General features: G+C 39.9%; 1 protein-coding gene across 1 annotated transcript in view; it reads right to left on the bottom strand.

The window, feature by feature from the left end:
* LOC145988371 (microtubule-associated protein 1 light chain 3 gamma-like) overlaps nucleotides 1-12,831 on the bottom strand; it is a 45,290-nt gene extending 32,459 nt beyond the window's left edge. The window contains exon 1 of the mRNA XM_083123252.1: nucleotides 12,682-12,831. Coding sequence (XP_082979378.1) covers nucleotides 12,682-12,751 — 70 coding nt within the window. The 5' untranslated portion in view covers nucleotides 12,752-12,831. The remainder of the gene's footprint in view (nucleotides 1-12,681) is intronic.
* Between the last annotated feature and the right edge of the window lie 3,828 nt (nucleotides 12,832-16,659).

Raw genomic sequence — 16,659 nt, 5'->3', positions numbered from 1 at the left:
CCGTAAAGCAAGGTCGTGGAAGCAGCCTCAAGGCCTGGTGTTCTCGGCCAATTATTTCGTGATCATCGGTGCATGGAAAAAGTGTGGGAGGAAGGAAGATTGCTCCGTTAGGAGTGGGACAAGCAGTGCACGATAATACCCGCTCCTCAAGACTCCCGCTTCAGATAGTGCTCGTAGTAGATGGCCACGTTTAGCAAGACTCATTTTAATTGAAACGTTCGTTTGAATGAAGGTGCCCCTACTGCTTGGCTGCACAACACGTGCAAATGCTCTCTGATATCGATTGCTGGTACAAAAGTTCAATATTACTTGAAGCATTCGGCAGCGTTCGAAACATACGGATTTTATATGTATACGTATTTCACCCACCTCCACGCACACACACAATGGGTAGAATGAAATTTGTTTTTTTAAGTCCAGGGCCTCCCCGTTGGCGTAGTGGTAACGTCGTCACCTTGAAATCAAGGGGTCCCGGTTTGATACCCGGTGGAGGCACATGGCACAGTGGTTCGGATCCCACTAAGTCCACTTTATGAACAGATAGCCTAATCGAGACTGGACTTACAGTTCAAAGAGTGATTCGAACAACTATGTGCCTCTACAGGGTATCGAAACTGGGACCCTTTGATTAAAAGGTGATGACATTTATCACTACTCCATCGGGAAGGCTAGACATCCAATGGCTAGACATTTGCAACCAGAGTGTAGGATACAGTATCCAGGGATGTCGGGTTATTTACCACTCACACACAAAAAAGAATAAGCTGACAATTTGCCAACAAAATTGAATTTTAATGATGGTAATTAACGATTTACTGCTAAGTTTAGGGGTCTCAAGGGGGTTCGCTACCTCTACCCTCTTCCTTAATCAGTCATGTGGTTCTCATATACAATATTTTGTCGCCAATGAACCCTTACATGTGTCAATTATGATAATCAGGTGAAATGGAATAATTGCACCTCAGATGAGAAAGTTTCTAAAATTAAACAATGAACATTAATGAAATTTCTCATATTTCTCACTGTAAAATTCTGAAATTTTGCTTTTAGTTTTTCCTAAATACTAGAAAACCTTAGTATTTTATTACAGTGTTTCTTTTTATTTATGCATCGTCCACTTTGCCGAATCAACCTTAACAAAAATATTACTACACACTTTTAGCGCCTCTGACATCCTAGTGGCTAACCCCGTCTCTTTGTAAACAAATGGTCCCGAGTTAGATTCCCAAAATTAACTGTAGGTTTGGTCCCGATTAGCCTATCCGAGCACAAAGTGGAGTTGAAAACGTTTGAAATCCTCAAGTGATGGGTGCTGTTTGATTTGTCGCCTAAAGTTTAGTAAAAAAGAAATTTTCGCACCTTTGGAAATATACGGTCTACTTTAAAAAATACAGGGGGGGGGGGGCAAGATATCCACTTTTTACATTCCTATTCACTTTTACAACTTATTCGTTTACATGGGGTGGTTTAGCATTGCCTGCGTTATGGAGGAAAAGCATACGTTTCGTGGATGACTCTCAATCTTGAAAGTCACATTACCCAACTCTATGTATTGAGCGACGGCAAATTATTATTGTTGATTTTTTAAGTCCACTTTATGAACAGATAGGCTAATAGGGACTGGACCTACTGTTTAAAGTGGGATCCGAATCACTGTGGGCCTCCACGGGGTATCGAACCTTGATTACAAGGCGACGATGTTACCACTACGCCATCGGGGAATCCGACGACGCCAAATTGGATGCGCGTATCTTTGATGTTGATTGTTCCTATACGATCCTATGTAACTGTCAGACTTCCGACTGAACTACTACTATCAAATATCTTTCCAGTTTGTGGGTTTCACTAGTGGAAATAATACACAATATAAAAATATATATATACACTAGATGTAAAAAAAGAAAAAAAATCCGAGGAGTGTACAAAACCAGTCCCGGCTTGCAAAAGAAATATAGCTGGATTTATTTCGTAGTTTGATAGCTCGTAGTTTGAGTTATAGGCGTAACACACTACCAAAAAATTTCAGGTTTATTAAAAGTTGCAAAAGTTAAGGGTACTCTTGTTAATCTCCTGGGACCTGAGGTTCATGATCTGGCCTCCGAAGTTACGCTGCTGGTTTACGTTATCAGACGCGTCTCTGAACGCAAGAAATAGCTCAAGATCGTGGAGGGATCACGTGCGAATGCCAAATAACGGTCAGTGGCCTCCGTCTCGCTTGCTTTCGCCCACGCATACATTTACATGTCTGGGGAACCACACTTCCTTTGGTTTCCTGTCTGACGTTGAAAACAGAATGTGGGTATTACATTAAGAAAGGGGGATACTGTTACGAAAATTGAACTTTGTCTCAGATTTTGCTGCTACTAGAGTCGTTTTCACGTTCAGAAGACACGATGGGCTCTTATGGGCAATGCTTTTCTTATGGGAAATACGAACGCGCTGTTGTGAAATTTCTGGATTTACAAATTTAGCTTAAGTAAAATCGGTACCTGCAGTTTTGCAGGAAATTTTGTAGAGAATACGATGGTGAACACAAAAAACTGGTAACTTGCTTACATAATTTTAGATAAATTAAAAACTCAAATTTTCCGTGAAAACACAATTTTAACATTGTTTTCATTCCCAACGTTGAAACATGCCGTAAAATTGAAGCATTCATTATTAAAAAAATTGACACTGTTTTTTAATTATCATAGGTGACGGTGGTACTCAGAAATTATCAACACTTTAAAGCATATTCGCATTAAAAAATATTCAAATAAAGTATGTGGAGATTTTTTATATTCGTGCAGTAGAAAATGTCGTCGCTGGCCATTTTTTGTTCTGTAATTCCAAGTAAAAACTTCCAGCGACAAAGTTGTGGAGAAAATAATGAAATTATTTTTTATAACCACTCAAAGGTTCCCAGAAATATTACTTCCATGCATTTGGAGTTTCTTTTTAACCCGAACCGCGCGCGAAGTAAGGAGACGTTGTCTGGCCATCTTGAGCCGACTCACCGCAGCATTCCGGCTATCACCACCAAGTTTTCGAGTTGTTATTTTATTTCCATTCAGTAAAAATATGAACTTCATGCAGTTTGTTATAATAGAATTGAAATTACTTAAATTTAATAATTGACAATTATTTCCAATGCTGCTGTTGTGAGCAACATTAGTGCTGTCCCAAATACACGTTGTTTTCGTTTACATTACTGTCGACATTAATAGTGAAATGAAGATCACATTTCACTTTCCAACGTACACATAAATTCATAGACACCATATTAACCTTTGAAAGGCTTTCCAAAACGTGACAAAATATGGGGCTTGAAGATAGAAATATGACATGCCTTGCTTGAGTCATTCACGTCTTATCAGTTCACGTGGGCCATAACTCATTTGTTTGTTTGGGTTGCAACTTGAATTTAACCCATGTGCCAGGTTCCCCTTACTTGAGTCAGATCTACTTTGGTCTGTTTAAACTTTTTCCCTCTCCGGAAAAAGTGTTTTCAGTTGTGTGAGCTCTGTGATTTTTACTTTTTTAAGTGATTTCTGAAGTGTCGTATTCGTGCATTACGCTCGCGTGTGTAGTGATCGCAATGGATCATAGTAAAAAGGGTAACTGTAACGTTCACAGTATAATATTAATGTTAATAATTACATATAATTATCATTATATATACAAAATATGTAACACCTTCATTGTGAAGGAAGGTCATTTCCCGGCGACATGAGCTAGCGCTGTATTGGCAACACTGTGCGGTTTCTCCATAAGCGCCGTTGTGTCTTCTGAACGTGAAAACGACTGTAGGTGGTGGAAGTAGTTATTTTCCGTCGCTCTTTAGCCACTTTTGGCTATTATAGAACCACTAACAGACGTGAGCTTTCGCAGCCAACCTCCGTGGTAAAGTGGGCCGGACTGGGCATTCTTTGTGGTGTCCCTTCAGCAGTTTCACGTCATCCCTCATCCTCACGATTAGCCAAAGGTGACAGAAAAGCAAAGTAAAATGAACCAAGTCAATCAATCGTGAGCCTCCGCCAACATTCCACATTTATAAGTTTTATTCATTGCATGAAACTTATAGGACTAATGTGTTACCTTTTCTTGTCACTTTCTTACACGGCCGACTTACTTCAGAGTAAACATCAAACGTTAGTTCTGAATATTTGAAAATTACTAAAATCTTGAGGCTGCGTAAGTAAACAGAACGATTAGAGGCTAGTTGTGGAAGGCTCAACAAAGGATGTAGGTAGTGACAGAAAAATATGAATTTCTGGAAATCTCTGGGACTACTTCCATGTATGGGAATTCCAAAAGCCCTTTCAGTCATTTCGGCGAGGCACACTGTAGTTTACGTTGCACCCAAGGACGTCCGGAAGGAGGGGCAAGGGGTAACACCCCCTTGAAAATTAATGTCCACCTAAAAGTATATATTTCACACAATTTCATTTCAGTTAAGAGTAATTTATGTTAAATATTATAAGGGAGTTGAAGGAACATGATAATTTCAGACTGAAGCAGTGTTTGTTGAGGGGGCATCACTATTATTGGGAAAATTATGCCTCCTTTGCCCCCTTCCCCTGGAAAAATCCTGCGGACGTCCATGGTTGCACCATTTGATTTCATACAAAACAGACAACAGCAATTTACATCTCGGCGAGGCGGTGAGGTGCCACAGTGGGCGATAAGTTTCATTCATCAATAATTTTCAGTATTAGGACAATTTTAAAGCAGCAAATTGACAAACATATCAAGACGATGTGGGAAAGACAAATCCTCGAACATCAAAGTTACACAAAATTCAAATGGCAGAATTTGAATTCGGTTCTAATAGGGTGGCTGTAAAGCGACCAATCAGCGATCGGTACAAATGTGTCACCGCCGTTTAATTTTGTGTCCCAAGGTGCCGAGCGACACCAAACAAATGGGGAATCCATGTTGCTAAACCTACTGTAGGTGCATAGTTTAATTCCTCGTGCAGTTGTAAATGCGAGGATTGATGAAGTGGGACCTCCTGACTGGGAGGTAATAATCGCTATCGAAGGACGTTGCCTCATTGTCTGAAGGGAGCCGATGTCCCTACAACGTTTACGTCACATCTTATATTGCCACCTGCTCTTGAAAAAGACGATTGACAGGGCAGGTAGAAATAGCTTCCAAGGTCACGACTGCCAGTCGATTTTGATTAGTACAACATTTGAAGAAATTCTACGAGGGACGATCAGGTTGCTCCGACCCTAACATAGAATGAATGAGGTTACGATTGATTTCTTTATTTTGATATTGTTTAGTGATCCTTTATATGCTTTCATTCTGAATTGCAAGTCTGAGTAACGTACAGTTTTCCTTTTACAGGGGTTTAACTGAGTGAAGTTGTGTCAATGTGCCAGAATGGAGAAAACTGAGGTGAGAGCGGTGATCAAATATTTTGTGAAGTGGACGGTATCCAAAATTCATGAGGACTTGGTGGATACACTAGGGGACACTGCTCCTTCATACAGTATGGTGAAGAGATGGTGTCGTGAGTTTAATTGTGGGAGAGAGTCGTGTGAGGATGAACATGCAGGTGGAGCACCAAAAACTGTCATGACGACCGAAAACATTAACAAAGTCCACGATATCGTGCTGTAGGATCGTCGAGTCACTATCAGTCATGTTGCTGAGATGTGTGGCCTGTCATATGGCACTGTGCAAAACATAATTACCCAGGAATTGCGAATGAAAAAAAATGCTGCAAGATGGGTCCCTCGAAACCTCACCCCAGATCAGAAGCGCACCCGAGTGCTCATCAGTCAAGAACTTCTTGACAAGTTTCGTGCTGATATAGACGATTTCCTTGCCCGGTTTGTAACTATGGATGAAACATGGGTCCATCACTTCGACCCAGAAACAAAATCACAAAACATGGAGTGGAAACTCCACATTCTCCACCAACGAAGAAGTTCAAGGTGCACACGTCAGCCAAGATGGTGATGGCCTCAATTTTCTGGGACTGCAAGGGTGTCCTTCTTGTGGACTATCTACAAAGAGGCCAAACCATCACTGGCATATACTACAGTGACCTAATCAAGAAATTACGAGATTCAATCACGAAAAAGAGGCGTGGGATGTTGACCCGTGGTGTGCTCCTTCACCAGGACAATGCACCTGTCCACACCTCACGCATTGAGAGGGCAGCTATCGCAGATGCATCGTTCGAATTGCTGCCCCACCCGCCCTATTCCCTAGATTTGGCCCCCGGTGATTTCCATTTGTTCAAACATTTGAAGAATGACATTCTTGGGCAAAAAAATTATGATGATTCTGAGGTGATAAGGGCTGTGGACTCATGGTTGGAGGACCAGTCGGAAGATTTTCTTTTTGCAAGGTATCCAGGCGTTGGAGCACCGATGGGAGAAGTGCATTGGAGTTGCAGGGGAGTATGTTAAAAAAAAAAATGAAACCCTATTGCCGCTCTCTCTATGTTAGGGTCATAGCATCCTGATCGCCCCTCGTACATACAGAAAAAGAAACTTCTGTCCCGTCCAAATTTTGTTCAATAAGAACACTGAGCAGAAATATGTGTGAGAAGAGGCACAGGGAAGAACCACGTCCTCTACCTAAACTTAATGGGCAAATGTGGTGATAATGTTGTGCATAAAATTAGGCAGGATAGAACTGCTGCTTAGGCTGACAGAAGAGTTCAAAAATAAGGAACGTGACTCATGTCCCTGATACATTGACATTTTCGAGGAAATGATATCAGCTACCAGGAAACTTTTGACATTTATATCGAGGAATGAAGTCTACTTTAACAATCTTGAAAATTAAAGTACATTTTTTTAATGTCCTCTCCCCTTCCCCCTGTCGAAATGAAGGTAATAGTTGTAGGGCTCTGAAGTTGATGACCTAAAAAAAATCTAAAAAATGACCTATAGAATGACCTTAAAATTATTTAAAATGAACTAAAATGAAACTTCAAAAATGATTTAAAAATTGCAATAAAAACTGCAAAATACTGAAAAATGACCTAAAAACAAAAACGCAGGAAAATGCAAATAAAAAAATAATACTGAAAACACTGTTTTCTGTTTCTAACTGAAGTGTGACGGACTACTGTCAGGTTTAGCATTGTCTTCAAAACCCAGAAAAAAAGATTATTTGTAATCAACTTCCTAGCCCTTATAATGAGTCTTACAAATATTTCAAGCTAATTAGTCCGCCCCAGCATGCATTCTTATGGTATTTATGGTTATATTAAGTATTGCCCCGCAGAGAATATACACCTTCTCTGCCTCCGCACTAGTTTTCTGGCACCGTCGCTGGCTCAAGTCCACCTTGAAACTGTGTTAGCTCATACCAGTATAAGAAATTTTCAAAGTACAATAAGCATTTTAGCATGACTCTTTACAGTAGACACACATTGGGCGCAGGCAGAGATATTAAAAAGACAGGAACAGAGAAGGGAGAAGTTATAAAAAGAAACTCTGGTGCAATTGAGACCAGGATAGTTTCGATCAAGGTGAAACTGAGGTCAACTGAGATCACTTGTGGGAACAGCTACAGGCGGGACGGGACGATTGCGACGAGATTGGCTGATTTGGGGAAAACTATCTCTCTCCCGCACAGACAGAATCATCTGTCTGTTAAAGGAGTATAAAGAAAAATCAAAGATATCGCAGTAACTATTAGAATATGCGCAACGTGAAGGGTACAAAAAGGAGACAAACTATGATGAGACAGTTGAAAAGCATGTCAAAAAATAAGAAACTCGTGGTTTCAGATGTATTGGCTTTAGATCATGTCCACAGACTAGACTCCACAACCTCACTGGCCAAAAACTACTATAGTATACCATTTTTTTAATAATATATGTTAGTAGGATATTTGAATCAATTTCGTCGGTTAAGTTTTTTTTTTGTTTACTTGTATTCATGTGTTGCTTTTTTTAGGTCAAAGACACAATGCATGTAAATTTACGGAGAAAGCCAGTCTCAATCACTACTGACCAGTCGCCTTCCAAAGTGACGGACTAGAGTGTGTTGACAAAAGATCTTTTCTTACATCTAAACTCAACAAATTCTTTCTAAAATAATATTTAACGTGGAAAATTTTGTGTTTAAACAAAATGAACTACGGCAATACTGAAACGAGTGCAATATCAAACCTCAAGTACAAAATCTAAAAATTAATTATCAATCTACAAAGAAATAGCATAGAAGGTGATTTCGAAAGACTTAACCAATACAGCCAAAGTGATCGCAAATATCCGCGGCGGAAATTTCGCACGATGGCAAATATCCGCGACCGAAATTCAAGCCCGTAGCTAGAGGGGAGCAGGGGGCGCAACTGCCCCCCCTGAGAGCCTCCTTTGCCCCCCCCCCCCTGTGAAAAATACAGAACACATTCCTACCTGAAATTCTCAATAATCTTTACAATTATATCATGTGTTGTTACTCTAGCAACATAACAAGGACACTTATTGACTTTGTGATTTATTAGGGTGTATGGGATTCCGTATAATGTCGTTTCATGATTGGGGGGGGAGGGGAATTCCCTTCCAGATTCAGACTTCGGAAAATGATTTCGCAATTTTCAGTATCTAGAACAGTTGTGACATTTCGAGTAGTCTTGTATCAAAGGTGGCTAAAGGTGTCGGATGTTTTCCTTGGATGTGTTGCTATGAACTTGGAACTGCTTAATTTTTTTTCCCCCAAGTCTACCGTTTGGTAATTGTGATTCATGTGGTAGATAGAGGGAGTGGATATTTGATTTTTGTTACTTGTCGTTGCTTTTCTGCCACTTCTAGCTCATCGCAACAATGAGTGATGACGTGAAATTGACGAAGAGACACTCATAAACAGTGCCGCAACCACAGGGGGGCAGGGGGCAATGTCCATCCCCCCCGACCTTGGACGGAAGTCCATTCTAGGGGAAGCAAACCTTGAAGTAAAAAAACAAGACTAGGAGAATCTAAGAATAGCAGGGCAATTGGATACTCATGATGGAATTAGTTTTTACGTTTTCCTTGCATTTTCTTCCAGACGGCCAAGGGGACTTGCAAGGGGCAATTGCACCCCTCCATTTCAAATTTTATACAATTAAAAATACATTTCGTAAAATTTTCTTGCTCGCTTCGCTCGCAGTATCTGCTGTTCTTATAGTCCAACTTCAGACCCATATCAGGCGGCGGGAGTCTGCCCTGGGAGCCAAACGATCTATAGTAAAAAAAAATGTTAAAGAGAATGCTATGGCGCCCCGTCAAGTTATTTACGCCCTATTAAAACAATTTATTTCTATGAAACATTAATGATGACACGGTAATCCAAGAAGTCATTGATCAATCAAGGGATTCCTATTTGTTTGTCAGGTGTCAATACATGTATTTCAACTATAATATAATACAATTCACACAATATTTTACAAAATGGTTAACGTAACCAGTAGGTAAACATTGTCTGTAGTGATTCAAGAGTCTCCCCTTTGAAGGAAATAAGAGTCTGTGGTGGACTAAGGGACCCATGTTTTAGCAAGTATAAAAAATGTATTACAATTTTTTACACAATTCATCAAAGTGTAGATAATATGTAACCATTATTATTTAATTACAGTAATTCGATTTTTCTTGCATAAAACACAATGGTGTTGTTGGATTCACGATAGATTCCTTTGTGAGTAAAAATCTTGCATACTGGAAACTAGAGAGAATAATTACGAAGCATGAATTATAAAGGGCTCCCTTAGCCTAATCAGTTTTGCAGAGAGGCCCAAAGCTGTTGGTACATATTAATCATCTATTAACATTATCAACCTGTAAATATCAAGTAGAAACAGTCCCTATTAGCTTATTTATGTTAAACTTTATATTCTTTGCAGTGGCGTGCCCATGATTTTCGAAAGGGAGGGGTTATGTCTACATTTCTAAGTAGTCAGTCCTCATTTTGCCATATTTTCATGCCTTTGACGTTCTTTAAAATATTATCGAAATATTGCTATTTGATGTTGCTCGATATTGTTCGTTGCAGTTTCAAGATATCATCCCTTTTCTGTTACTTATCTCTTTTGGGGGAGGGGGCAAGTGCCTCTGTGTACCCTGCTATATCTGCCAGTGCGACACAATATATTAAGAAATTGCCCCCTCTACGATTGACTTCGCCCCCCCCCCCTACAAAGAATTCCTGGCTACGGGCCTGTCGAAATTGCCCACGATGGCAAATATCCGCGACCGAAAGTGCCCACGATCCCAAATATCCGCGACCGAAATTGCCCAAGATCGCACAGTGCAATTTCATTGCAACAGCGTGACTGTCATGTGATTTAATGATACTGCAGTTACTCATCTCTTGTGAAACCAATTAGGTGCAATGTGTATCTTGGTTAAAGGTCGATGTGTAGCAAAATGATCCCCAAATTCTAACAAAAGCCTACAACAAATAATATGCCATCAAAAAATGTGACTAATTTTCAGTAAACCTGTTTCTTCTAAAATTTTCTTTTCAATACTAAGTTTTTGTGATCAAGTAGTTCTCTTATCATCAGTTCATTGATCCTTATCTTCACAATTAAACAAGTTTTAAAAAAAGCGACGTAAAATAATGGCAAGAAAAGAGTAAAACACGTAGACGAACTTCATTTATCGGTAGCCACAAAGCAGCGTACCTAGTACACCATGCAGTGGTTAAAGAGGACTTTGTGGGGGTCATAACACCCCCGTTTGGCCCAGTATTCCTAAAAAATAGAACCCTCAAAGCAGTATAAGATGGCAAGATGAGGGCTGACTACTAAAATAATACGTAACCCTCCCTATGGACGTCCGCAGGATTATTTCCAGGGAGGGACAAGAAAGGTATTTTATTTCGAGGGGGGTGTTGTTCCCTCAAAAAACATTGCTTAAATTTGAATTTATCATATTTATGCAATAATGAACAAATATCATTGTGGCTGAAATCAAATTGCATGTGTGAAACATAATTTTTGTATACTTTCATATTCCAGGGGTTCACGGTACCCCTTGCCCCCCCCCCCTTTCCGGACAACCATGACCCTCCCCATTTCGATTGAGTTGGTGTTTCAAGTCCACTTTATGCACAGTAAGGCTAATTGGGACTGGACCTACAGTTTAAAGTGGGATCCGAACCACTATGTGCCTCCACAGGGTATCGAACCCGGTACCCCTTGATTACAAGGCGACGACGTTACCACTGAGCCATCGGGGAGGCCCCTTCCCCCCTTTCGAAAATCCTGGGCACGCCACTAACACCATTGTATAATAATGTGAATATATCATTCAAGTGAAGAGTAATAATACGGATTAGGCGAAACTTTGATTCAAAATCGAATTCTTTTCTATGAAAACATTGTGGACTAAGGTAATTAAGATTAGGATGAATGATTAACAAAAACAACATCCATGCCTTCCTTGGAACTTGAACACTACATAGCGTGGGCTGGTCTGTCTATGCAGCATTCTCATAGCAAAACTTATCAAGTCACCGTTCATCCCAAGACAGTGGTGGCGGCGCAAAATGGGAGGCTATGGTGGGCCACGCCCCCTCTCTTCTGAATGAGTATTATTCGAAAATTACATATTTTATTCCTTTATTTTAATTTCAACGACAACTGAATGTTCAACGTGGGAACGACGAAATTTCAAATTCGAACTTTGCTTAGAAGGAATGGGCAGCACAGTTGTTTTTTGAGGGGGGGGGGGGTAGTGTGGAAGCCTTTGTGAAAGGCCCCTCCGGTTCAAAATACTGGTTGAATTACTGTAAAAGTGGATGAAATTGTGACCATATCCCTTCCTCTGTTCATGTTTCAATCCCTGAACCTGGTAGCTTATTAAAGTAAATAAGCAATTTAGTTCCACAGTAACTTCGTGCGGGTCTGTACAATCTTATTCCTCAAATGTCAGACCTGAAATAGGCATTTTCAATTTTGTTACAACACCATGGATGGGAAAGGTGATTGGTGAGATGCAGGCTGTCTCCTCCACCCACAGACAAGAAAATCTTACCTTGTAATTAAAATAAATTTCACCATCATACGGGTGTATTAAATTTGACTACCCTTCCCCATCATTTCTTTCCTGGTGAAATTTGATCTATGAAAATTACTGGAGAAAGAAACATCCAGTCCCTGGACTCGAACTGTTTGAGGGGTATGGGGGGGGAGTGGCGCTGGTCTTAAACTATACGTTCATTATGAGTTTTTATGACTATGGGGAATCTTAGCTTTGTTTATAAAGGTCCTGTGCATAGATTGCCCCAGGTCCAACAACCACCAGGGATGATTCGAACCCTGGACCTATTGAAGAGGAATACGAGCCTCTACGATGACAAAGTCCACAGGCAAAAAGTTTAAGTACACTTTGCCAATTCGAACGGGGGTACATTTTCAAGTGGAACACAAACCACGTGCCTCCACTGGGAATCCAACCCGGCACCCCTCGACAAGTCGGCAGCGTTATCCAATACGCTATCGGGGTGACTCGCTAGTTCCACAAAACTATTCGCGTGAATAAATCTTATTGGGTCCATTACAAAATGTGAAGTGTTTATAAGAAATGTGTAATATAAAATAGGCGGGTCTTGCGGCTCGATCTTTTGCCTTTCGTTCCCCCTTTCAACCGCAGTTTCTCCATTCAAAACGGCGACCCAAGAAACAGACACTAATAAAACATTACAAGGTAATAAGGTTTTTAAAAGTAAAATTAGTACTTACTGAACGCCTTTTTGTTTTTGAAAGTCCTCTTCATGTTGAAGTTCTTGTCGTGAATTCCGTTCAGGGCCATGTGTGATTGAGACAGAGAACGAGTTTCGATTCGTTGTAGGGTGCGCGCGATTCCAACGTGCCACTACGTTTTCTAATACTATAATGGTTAATCGGTGTCTGGCGGCGGTTATCCTACGCGTGGAGGTGAGCAGCTGCTTTCAGTGTTGCCAAGTCACATCAGTTATAAAGAACTAAATCGCACCTTAAGTTTGAGAAGTTATATTTACTAAAGGTGTACAAAATTTTGTCTCCGAGTTATGTCTTGACTTACAGTTGTGTCATTCTCGGAAACAATGAAAATGTCCGAAATGTACAGGAGGCCAGGCATGCGGGAAATTGTTGTACGTGGTGTTTTAAGGACAACCTCTACTCCAGGCTCGTAACAACAATAATAATCATAATAATAAATATGAATGTTTCTAATTAGTGCATTAATATAAATAATAGGTTTATTCATAATAATAAGTATTGCAACAGATAAATTAATTAATATTATTATTGTTACTATGAATAAGTAAATAAAGAGACGGCAGAAGAATAGAGATATAACAGCACACATTTATTATCTAGCTTACCTGCTTACGTATAGTTAAGATCGATAAAATTTGTATAAGAACAACTCTCCTGGCAAGGAAATAAATGTCAAAAATAAATAAAAACGTAATATCGGATGTTATGTCCAGTTGATATAAGTTCCTAGTCAATATTTTATGCACATTATTACAAGCTCTAGTGTGCATAAATCTTCTTAGGTGCTGTCAATTCAGAGCAGTATGATCCAAATCTATTCCTTGTCTTATGTTAGTATAAGTTTGGCGGAAATAGATAACCTTCGATTCTACAACAAATGCTAAACAAGTATATTTTATTTAATTTTAGTAGCCTATACCTGGTAAGCCTTTCCTTGCGGGAGTCCGCTCCTAAGTCCTTATTATGCTCACAATTCCATCCCCTAAAAACCCATAAAACGAAGGTGAAAGAAAACGATGGACAATTTGACAACTGTTATTTTTGCGGCTCATTGTACACGTGATAAAGTTAAGGTACTTCGATTTTTGGCTTGGATGAATATATCCAAACAGTAGATTCATCCCCGTTGTAATAAAACCATAACATTGGAAATTTTCTTTTATAAGTGTTAGCTGTCAGGAACTGTTTCCTTAGCTGGTTTAATTGAGGACTAAAAGTGGTAAACGTTGTAAGTGCTAAAAGTGAAAGTGTTGGGAAATCGCACCGTTCCGCACATCAGTCCGTAAGAACGTTCACACTAGTGACCTCTTTACGCGCCATTTGAACTACTTAGAGGGCTACCAGCCATATGGCACATTTCAAAGTTTAACGTGGAAAACGGTGTTTGAATTATTTTGGCACTTACAGCGTTTACAAATTATAGTCTTCAATTAGCTTCCTATGTACAGGGTGTCCATAAAGATTGTTTACACTTCAATAACAAGAGTTGCAATTGACATGCAGAAGCATATTACATTTCAAAATTCGTTCCCAACGGGGAAAGAAAGTTTCCTCCCCTCTTAAATATATATGTACTGTCATAGTTCAATATTATTATTTTTCATCAATAATCTTCAGTTTTCAAGGTAAGAATTGTACCACGGGCGTCGTGGAGAATGCATTTCTCCAATAATTCAGAATGTATATGTATGCAGTACCGGCGAGTGGGTGCCAAACCTGGGGGTGGGTCAGTTTACTTTCTCTTTGTAGACAAGACTTAGCATTATGAGGCCATAGTGCAGGGTCAAAAGTGGCAAAAGGTGGGGGAAAACTGCCCTCCACTATGTATATGTATATGTAAGATATTGATGTATTAAACAGCATGTCTCCCTCACCATGATTTGTACTTATTGCACGCTAATGAATGTTCACATGCTTGTCAAATCGTTGTGAAAAGAATTAGGGATGTGCGAGATCTGGATATGCATCGGGAGAAAAATTCCTGCAAAGATCTTGGCATCCCGACTTCCGAATCCCGAACAGTGGGGTGGTGTCGAAATTTTGTTTTTTGAAAATGGCAACTGGCAACGTTTATTCCAGAAAAAATGCGAAAACAGTCACTTGAAGGAGAAATAGTGTGAATGGAAAATTCGAGCTATACTACTGTAAATATTTTCCGTCACGAACGTCAGGATTTTTTTAAAAAAAAAGTATATACGTATAGCTATAGAATACCGTCTTGATCAAAGAAAAGAATATTCCACCTACACACCCCAAAAAGCATGGGAATCCTGGGACTGTGGGTTATTATTTTGTAATAATTTTATATCATTGTTAATGAAAAATAGCATGTTTGTATTTAGCATTTTTCTTTCTTTTTTTAAAAAATATATATAGAGCCAGGACGCCTGACATTGTGTAAGGCTTTCCTAGGGGTGGATGAAGGCTTTCGGAATGTGGTGGTGATCACGTCAGCTGCAGTATGGCCGAGATCGAGAATACAATTCAGTATGTCTGCAATAGCTTTAATACAGAAAAACATTTTTCTAAAAGTTTGCCAATATTAGTTTCAAGTCCACTTTATGCTCTGATAGGCTGGTTGTTACTGGACCTACAGTTTAAAGTTGAATCTGAACCACTGTGCAATGTGCGCACATCGGTAATCGAACCCGGCACCGTTTGATAATAAATACTAAAAAAAAATCTAAAATGTGAAAAAAAAAAAAGTCCTGGTATTAAAGTAATATTTCAGGTGGTGTGCAAAAGAGACCATATCTAGTTCTAAAAGAGCAGGGTTGGCAACAACGGCTGCTTCACTCGCCCTTGCCCTGCCCACCCGGCGTCGACGCTGATTGGGCCACGTCCTGAGCTGGAAGTGGGACGGGCAAAAGCATGGGCAAAAGGCAGCCGGTTTGTTGCTAAGCGACGCAGCCATATGGTGGAAGCTACGAGAAAGATCCGTGACCACAGACACTTAGCAGCTTTCTCTTCCAGCTAATAGTTTCAATATTTACTGATTGATTATTCGATTTCGTGCGGAATTTGGGTCGGTTTTTGCCTGCACGTACAGGTTTCAGAAAGGAAAAACGCGTAAATTGCACGTAGCTAGGTAGAAATTTCCGAAAATTAAAATTCTCTCGAGTGCATTGGCGTACTCAAGAAGGGGTTTATGGGGCACAGAACCAATGGCGGTGTGAAGGGATTTACTGGGGTGAGAGTGGTTCTATGTGAGAAAAAGGAAGACAACTTCCCCCGGTCATACCTTCCCTTCCGAAAATTCTAGACCCGTCGATCGTTAACTTTAACTTTAACCGTCGAACTCCACTTTAAACTTTATTTTTCTGCGAAAAGCAGGGCAATATACTTTATCTGCTCGCATTAAAAATGCTTTTTCATGAATTGAACACTCCCCCTTAAATATTTGTCGATGCTCCTATGGTCGAGAGAAATTAGGAGGAAGCCAAAAAAAAATACACAATAGCGCACACCATTTTTGGCAAAGATTATGCAAAATATTCACTAAATCTGAAAGTATAGAGCGACCACAAACAAGAGAACCATCGGTGAAAAGCCTTCGCGCATCTTCCCCTCCATCCATTCAAGGTTAACAACGTTTCTCAATAACGTTTTGCTCATTGATATATTCATGATTGTCACCGACGTCTTATTTCTTATGACCGTCATAAATGTTGCTGCGCCACCAGCTCGTACAGTCGACAGCAAAAATAATTAGCGATGATATCGAGATGAAACGAGACAAGGCTGCACCATTTATCGATCCGTCTCGTTCTTGTCTCGTGACTAAATATATAGCATAAACAGCATTTATGTATGGCATGCCACTATAGAAACTTCACAGCACAATTGAATCGGCAGGTTTAGGAAGGGAATGAAGACCAAAGAATGGCAAAATGACCTTTTGTACTCGACATCATCAAGCGTCGCTCTACACCTGAGTGTGAAGAAAGATATAAAAAG

Source organism: Lepisma saccharinum, chromosome 5, assembly GCF_977018435.1.
Source record: "Lepisma saccharinum chromosome 5, izLepSacc3.1, whole genome shotgun sequence".
Lineage (NCBI taxonomy): Eukaryota > Metazoa > Arthropoda > Insecta > Zygentoma > Lepismatidae > Lepisma > Lepisma saccharinum.
This window is presented reverse-complemented; position numbering and strand designations above follow the sequence as displayed.